The sequence below is a fragment of the Gavia stellata genome, chromosome 2 (assembly GCF_030936135.1).
Source record: "Gavia stellata isolate bGavSte3 chromosome 2, bGavSte3.hap2, whole genome shotgun sequence".
In the NCBI taxonomy this organism is placed as follows: domain Eukaryota; kingdom Metazoa; phylum Chordata; class Aves; order Gaviiformes; family Gaviidae; genus Gavia; species Gavia stellata.
Window position 1 is genome coordinate 49,073,048 of NC_082595.1, and position 8,086 is coordinate 49,081,133.

Sequence of the window (8,086 nt, forward strand, 5' to 3'; positions counted from 1 at the left end):
ACTGGAGTTATCTGGGATGATCACTGTAAATTTAAGAGGTTGCTAATGCTCATAAGGAAGACTCTTGGAGGCAGACCTATACCTGTTCCCCAATCAGGTTTGTTTAATTTGCAAAGCTGCTGCTGAACTCTAGGAGAGGGTGATAAGAAAGTTAGGGTCATAAACAGAACACAGTTCCCTCCTAGAGATCAACATGGTTTCAATTAAGAATTATTTGAATAATTCAATTGTAATAATATCAACAACATGCTGTTATTTTACTCGAGTAAAAAGCGCTGGCTTGCAAATAATCTATTTGAAACACTGTAAGGAATGACACTGAATTATACCCATTTCCCACCCAATGCTTTTCAAATTAATTATGTGCCATTATTGCACTTTCTTACTATCACATGACCAGTTTGAGTATGTGAAATGGCTTCTGGCACAGCTGGAGAGATTCTTCACCAAACCACAGTTTTGTGCTGATTTGGTCAGGGATTGAAACAGGGAAAAAAAGAGTTACTAAGCAACAGCAGGCCAGGAGCAGGAGAAAGGTCTGCAGTCCTAATTGATACTAACTTTAAAAAGCAGTGCAGCAATAAGAGAGGGCTCAAGATGTGAATTTTCCTGCTTTGGAAGGAAAACAAAATCACTAGAAACCTCAGGCAGGCAGTCTCTATGAGATCTGGGTTCTTCGTTCATCCCAACTATATGCTGCATGATGTATTGCAAACACTTTTTTGTGGGGAGATTGAATGGCTTATTCTCAGTACTGAACAAGATGAAAGACCCAGATACAGCTCTTTTATTTGAGAGCCCAGGACACACAGACAGCTTTGCTCTGTAGCAGCTCTCTACTCCTACCTCAGGAAAGAGGAATGCGGTATGAATTACAGCTATATGGGTCCCCAAGACATTGCCATCCACAGAACTGACATCATGTCCAGATATAGCTCTCCTTCCCTGTCACTACCTATGGTTAAGAGAGTTGTTCCTTTCTAGAAAGCCAGCCCAAAGCCGAGTCCAATCACTCAGGCTAGGACAAGGGAATTTGGTTAGCTAAATCTCTATTAACATGATCAAGCAAGGCAGAAATCCTGACAGTTTCCTTCCAGAATCCATATCTATTTCCTCCTCTTCTACTGTAAGCAAAGTAGTTTCATGAGTATGTGATAACAGAACATGAGTTATCACATGAACACTTCCAAATTCAAATGAAAAAGCCCTTGATGTGGAAAGTGCTGTGAACTCTACTACTGAACAATCAACCTTTATTTGCCTAGATACAGTACCCTGAGCAGAACTTGTTTGCTTTAGCTTCACCTGAAGAAAACCTGATTTCCTATTGAAATACAGACTTTTTATAAGATGTAAGTTATATAGTTTTTTTTTTAAAGGAGCCAAACGCATACAAAACACCATACAAACACGAAGCTGAGTACCTCATACTACTGATCCTTCCAAACAATGATCTTTTCTTCCCATTTCTGCATTCTTTCATTTTGCACTTATTTAAGTGTACTAGATTTCAGCATTTACTGGTTTTCCCACATACTCCAATGTACTTAAAGTGACTAAAACGAAACCACAAGAGGGAAAACTACTATGATGACTGTTGCTGAGGAGGAAAAACCAGCAACCCAGGTCTGGTTCACTCAAACTGTCTGATGATTCGTATTTAAAGTGTTGAGAGTTAGAGTCATCTTCTGCTCTGATTTGTACTGGTGCAAGTCAACTGAGCTTATGAAATAGGATCTGGCATCATGAAGAGGACTGCCCCTTCACAGGATACGAGTAATGGCCACTTGAGTAAATGCAAGTTACTCATATCCTGCTAGTGGACTAATCTGTCTCCGTACATTCATGCACATTTTTAGTTGCCTCCAGGAATCTGAAGGCGAATCTCATTTGTTACCTAATGAAACTAATTTCACCAGCTATAACTCAAGCATACTGAAAAACCACTATTACTCATACATGAGGTGTAACAAATGCAGAATTTCTTAAGTTCTGTTTGACTAGGGTCCATCTCTGAACACTCACCATTCACCACACAAACCTCAATCTCCCTGGTTGGCTACAGTACGTTCCCAGCTGATTTGCTCCAAGTCTTAAAGAGCAATTTGACCTCCCCTTTCTTTATCCACAACACTCTTACTTACTATTCTTCCAAACTGAAGTGACTCCCAAAGAGTGGGGTGGCAGGTTACACATTTTCCTTGGAGCCTGAGAACTTATCTTCCCTTTTTCAAAACACAAGTGAACCATGCATTTCCTAGTTTAACTGCAAACATCTGAAATAATGGACGTACAATGACCAACCAGCCAACCCTGGTGGGCATCCAAAAGTGATACACAGATACTTACTTACTATTCAAGTTTATATATACAGTGACACACACAGAATACATACATACACATGTGCACTTTGAAATACCTGCAATGAGGTTACGCTACATAAGAAATTAAATTTTGCTGGTACAAACTACTGTAAATTATAGATCTCGATAAAGGGTACAGCAAACAAGATGAAGGCATAATCTTTGAAGACTGAATGCACCAGAAGAGTTTAGTGACCAGGTTGCGGAGGTGAGATAATCCAGAGTTCTGAAGGAATGAGCTACACAGTTTCAGTAAGTCTATTAAGTCACGGTAGTATGATGACAGGAGAATAAAAAAGTTACCAACTGATACTGAGACAATCGTAGGCCTACGAGCCTGACTTCAACAGAATTCAAGAGGTTCTGAAGGAGGCAAGAGGTTGCCTCCAACAGAGGGCAGGAGGTTTTGAACCATAAGCTATGTGGAGCATGGGATAAGATGCAATATCAACTAATCAAAAGTAAGAAGTACCATGCTAACATGACAACTCATTTCTACATAATGAAAATGCAAGAAGTCTAACCTGGACTTCAGTAAAGCATTTGATATGGTGCCATATGGCTCCATGACTGTTACTGAGTTAGGAAAAAACCTGACATGCAAGACTTATACAGTTAATAAAAAAGCATGTGCTCTTTCGCTAGTAATATACCACGTTCAAAGAGAAAGCCGTGGGATGGGGCAGTGTTACTCCAGTTTTTAATACTGGTAGCTAATGACGCACAAGTCATAAGGGTGTCACGCCGCGTTGCAGATGGGAAGCACGGGAAGAAGATATGTGCAATGTGCCAAGCACACTCAAAGATGAGAGTGAAGTTTGGCAGCGTAAGAGGACAGGCCATGCGCTTAGAAAGCCACAGCGAAAACAACCGGGGAAGCCCTCGGCGCTGGGGCGGGCGCAGCCACCCCCGCTCCTGCAGCGGCCGAGCTGCCCGCCGGCCCCGGGGCTCCGTATGGCCGCCCCCCCCGTCACCTTGACCGCGGGGCCGCCGCTGCGGAGCTCCCTGCGGGCCGGGGAGAGGCTCCCCTGCGCCGGCACCAAGCCCAGCTGCCCTGGGTGGTGTCAGCCACGGAGCCGCGGAGCTACTTGCTCTAGTTTTTCGCGGAGCTTTTATCACCCCGCTTGCAAAAGCACGCAACAGATTGCACGGGAGAGGGCCATCAGCAGATGGACCCGGCTTCCAGGTCCGGCACAAACTCCGCGTGTGCGTGTACGTATGTCCGCGTCCGCGGGAGGAGAGGGCGAGAGCTGCCAAAAGCACGTTTTTAAACGCGGACGCCCCTCGGGCAGCGCTCCCTGGCCCCGCGCCTTCCAACCTGCCCCGCTCCGGCGGCAGCAGCCCCGGGCCTCAGCGGCTCTGCCCCACGACGGGACGGGCCGGCTCCGGCCGCGGCTGCCCGCCACCCCCGGCCCCCAGCCGTGTTTGCCGCCCGGCTCCCCCACGCAGCGGGGCAGGGGAAACCTACCTGCCGAACCGCCCAGGGCATCCTCGCTCTCCAAAACCCCTCTGTGCTTCGCCCCGCGGAGCTCTCCCTTGGATTTCCAAACGAGCTTTACCATCTTGATCATCTCGGGCAAGTCCCAGGCCAGGGTCCCCTGCTGATAACCGGGCAGGCTGCCCATGGGAAAGGGCATCGGCTCTTCCCCCGTCCTCCTCCGCCTGCCCGGCTCTGCCGCGGGGAAGAAGCGCTCCAGCACCGGCATCCTGGCCCGCGCCCCCCGCCGGGGAGCCGCAGCCACCCCCCGGCCCGAGCAGCCGCGATGGGCATCCAGAGCGGGGCGGGGGCGCCCGGCCGCCCACCGCCGCCGCCCCGCGCAGGGGGCGCGCCCCGCCGCCGCCCGGCCCCGGCCCCGGCCCCGGCCCCGGCCCCGGCCCCGGCCCCGGCCCCGCGCTGGAGGCGCGGAAGGAAGGAGCGCCGGGCTCCGGCCGCCGCGCTCGCCGGCCGCCCGCCCGCCCTCTGCGCGCCCTCAGCCCGCCGCCAGGCGCCGGCAGCCGGGGCGAAGCGGCTGGCGGGCAGGCGCGGAGCCGCCGCTCATGCCGGCGCGGCGCAGCGCAGCGCCGAGCCCCGGGGGCGGGGGCGGGGGCTCGGGCCGCTGCTGCTGCCGGCGGCGGCGGCGCGGGGGCTGGCGCAGCCCGGCAGCGGCAGTCGGGGGCAGCGGGGCTGGGCGGGCAGAGCCAGCCCTTACGCCCCTCTGTGCACTGAGGCGGAGGGCAGGGAGGAGGCGGTTGACTTTATCCGTGCCGGGATGCCATGGGGGAGCCCCCACCCCCCTCCTTCCTCCTCGCCCTCGCCGGGCTGGCTACGGAGCCGGTGGGGGTTTTGGCCTCTTAGTCAAACCCCGCGGTAACCTCGGCTGCCCTTCGGCCGGGAGGAAAGGCAGTGATTCACGTCCCGCCGCTCGCCGCGAGGGCCGGGAGCGGGGCACGACTCCGCTGGCGGCCTGCCGTGCCCCCGCCTACTCCGCTTTCGGACGCCAACCCGAGGGAAAGTACCCAAAACGAGCGCGCAGAAGGGCAGCCAAGGTGCGGGGCTTGACTGGCCGGAGAGGAACGAGTTGCTGGAATTACGGTTTTGGGGAGGGTGCGGGGTCTGCCCCGCGTCCTCAGCACTTCGCCTGCAAAGCTCCACCTGAATGGGTTCACGTTAGGACACTGCCTGGTGGCAGCGATCGCTCAGACTCCAACGAGGAGACAATTATTCATCGCTAATCTGTAAAAACAAGGCAAAGCCGCCCGGGCGAGTGCTCTGTCTCACGCGGGAATGAGGTGGCGTGCCGGGGCTCTGCAGCCGTCCGCAGCGCCCGGGGCCCAGCGAGCTCCTCTTCCCTCAGCTTCCTCGCTGCCTGTGGCCAGGCATTGCAGCAGCACCCGTCCCTTCCCTGGCATCCCTGACCGGGAGGGGCCTTGCGCTTTTCAGAATTTTTGTTTTGCCTTTATACAATATACCCCCTCAGCCTGCTCTTGGTACTGGTCTGTCCCTTAGCCCTTAGTTTACAGAGCGTAGAGCAGAAGTGTGGAGGGGGAGGCTCTTCCACCAGCACTTAGTTTTCGGTAAAATTGCAGAAGACTTATTTATTAGGGTTTTAGTGGGCATTGTAGTATTTCCTAGCATGCATAGCTAATACATTTGTCTTCTCCAGGTTATAGTCAATGTTCTGCCTTTTCTCCAGATGGAAAAATAAACTGGCAAACAAGCAGGATTCTCCTTCACAGAGGAAGAGGAGCCAAGAGAATGGACCGAAAGTTAACAAACACCCTTACATGTAGAAAACAGGGTGCGCAAGCCTCTCCTCCTCATGCCGACATTAGCAGGGGCAGCGTGCTGTTTCCCCTGTCCTAGCATCCTCTGTTATGCTTATCTTAATGTTCCCACCTCAAACTGGTGACTGTAAACACTTGTTTAGCCCTATTTTAACTATAGGCTGTAGTGCCATACTATTAGCATACTACACTTTCAGGTGGCTCTGTCTTGAAAATTGTGAAGTGCTTCCTAAGTATTAGACTATTGTGGTTGTACTGTCATGTTGCAGAGTCCTTAGCATCAGGATATCCTGACTCTTGGAACAAAGGGGTTCAGAATAAAGAAAACAAATAGATGATGCACAGTACAGTAGCACAAGCATTAACACATTCATACAACGCATGGTTACAATTTTGTGGAAAGGCAAATTTTACTGGTTTTGAATTCATACAGTTTCTTGTGATATTTTAGGTTTTTCGTATTAGTGTGTGTTGTGCAATTACTTTTTAAAGCAATGTTGTTCCTGTTAAGAGAGGGATAAAGTAGGTGACTGAAGTCCAAAAGACTTCGAAGACTACTTGCCTACTGGGCGAGTTAAACCTTACACCCCATCTACTTCATTTTGGTTTTGAGCTACAAGGAGTTGCAGTAACTTTTTTTTCCAGTTACTGTTTTTCATCTTTGTCTGCCTCTGCACTTCCTGCTCCCCGCTGGGGCAAAGAGCAGACATGCCAGTGGTGTGAAAGAAAGGCTATCCTTGGGGCACTTCCAGCTTCGCTGGATGCAAAAAAGTACCAGGTGCCTTGGAAGAGAATGTATTCACAGATGTCCAGCCCAATTTTTAGATGAGTATCGGAATATTTAAGTGCTTAACAGAACTTAGCCACCAAACCTCTCGATAGCAGGAATAGTAATCTTCTGAGTTTTCAAAATCTACACTACTTTTTATATCCTTAAAACTGTGAAAAGTTTTGTGCCACCTGTAGTTGGGTCACTTGGTTATGTATCTGCCTTGTGGATAGGATCAGGCAGTCAGAATTGAAGCATTAATTGTTGTATTTGTTTTCATGTCCAGTTCTACAGGTGCAAAGCAGAAGGCCTGTCAAAAACCAAACTGAAAACGTGATCTGTTGTTGTTATAGTTTTATTATTTCAAGAAGCTGTGTAATAAACCTAGCAGATGGTATGCATTTTTGCTGGGAAAATTAGTGTCAAATAAAAGCAACTGCTCTAGATAGCCTGTAGTTTCTTCTTTTTTTCTTCCTGCGTTCTGGCCAGTTTAAGGATCAGCAGTTGCCAATGTAAAAAATAAATTGTGTAAAAAACATTGCCTGGCATTAATAGGTATGTCTGCAAATTGATACATCTTATTCTTACCAAACTTGTGCTTCACAGTTGTACGACAATTCAGTGATTACTTATCTTTAACTCATTCAAGATTTTGCTGTTATTGATTGACTTTCTTTTTGTGGTTTTTTGCTGTAAGAATGGGGCCAGGTAAGAGCTGCTCACAGGAAAGCCTGGAAGATGTGTATTTGATTATGAAATTTTCAGCATCAAAAATTACCTGTAGCATCGCTCTCAGAGACTTTTAAGAGACAAAATGCTCAGATTTTGCAAGTTCTCTGTTTCTCTGACTTCAGTTGTTCTGTGATGATTTACGCAACTTGAAGATGTGACCTCAACGTAACACTTTTCATTGGGCTTGAGAAAAGCCATCAGAATTAAAACATAACATACTCCTACACAGCAATGTACCCAGCCATTTGCGATTGCATTTTAAAACAGTCCTTGAGCAAGCTCCGCTCACCTAAAACTTCTCTTTTGCATTCTCACTTCCAGTCAGACTTGAAGGAAATCTTTCAACAGAGATGGATGGCTTTATTGCTACTAACTGCATTTCTCTCTGACTCTGAGTCAAAGAAGCTTAAGTGATTACAAGAGAAATAGAAAAGTATTAGCTCTGGCCCCCGTTCATACTGAGAAGCAATGCCAACGAAGAGGCGAACGGAGTCAGATCTGAAAATCTGACAAGGCAGCGTGTATTTTCACAGGTAGACACCAGAACTGGAAAAGACTTGAGGAAAGGAATACTGTGGTGGGAGAAAAGGGAAGGGAGTAAGCTGACAGATTAATAGCTGGTGTTTCATAATTGGTGTCTCTTAAAAAGTTACTTGTTTGCTTATTCACTCCAAAGTTATGTACTAAGAGCAGCAGCAGCAGAATTGCATGCCAGATGGTAGAGGAAGTGCCTCGTGTATCTTCCCAGTCTACTGAAGCCTGCAGGGCCGTCGTTAACCCACTGCTCTGGTTTTCATTGCAAGTCCCTTTCTTCCCCTTTTTTCTTTTCCTTCCTTCAAAGAAAAAGGAGGGAGGGGGAAAGAGGAAAAAAAAAAAGAAAAGCCATGGTTTAAACTGGCAATAACACCACCCTTTTGGCTTTGAGCTACCCTGTCCTGTGCCAAATATACTGCCTCCA

The 8,086-nt window shown here is 48.8% G+C and overlaps 1 protein-coding gene across 2 annotated transcripts in view; it reads right to left on the reverse strand.

Moving 5' to 3' along the window:
• The window catches only part of PDE7B (phosphodiesterase 7B), an 82,657-nt gene extending 78,579 nt beyond the window's left edge, over positions 1-4,078 (reverse strand). Inside the window, exon 1 of one of the 2 annotated variants that reach the window (XM_059833979.1) lies at positions 3,841-4,078. In XM_059833979.1, coding sequence (XP_059689962.1) covers positions 3,841-4,069 — 229 coding nt within the window. In that variant the 5' untranslated portion in view covers positions 4,070-4,078. Of the gene's footprint in view, positions 1-3,831 lie in introns of both variants that reach the window. The other variant, XM_059833970.1, reaches the window with a different exon arrangement.
• Between the last annotated feature and the right edge of the window lie 4,008 nt (positions 4,079-8,086).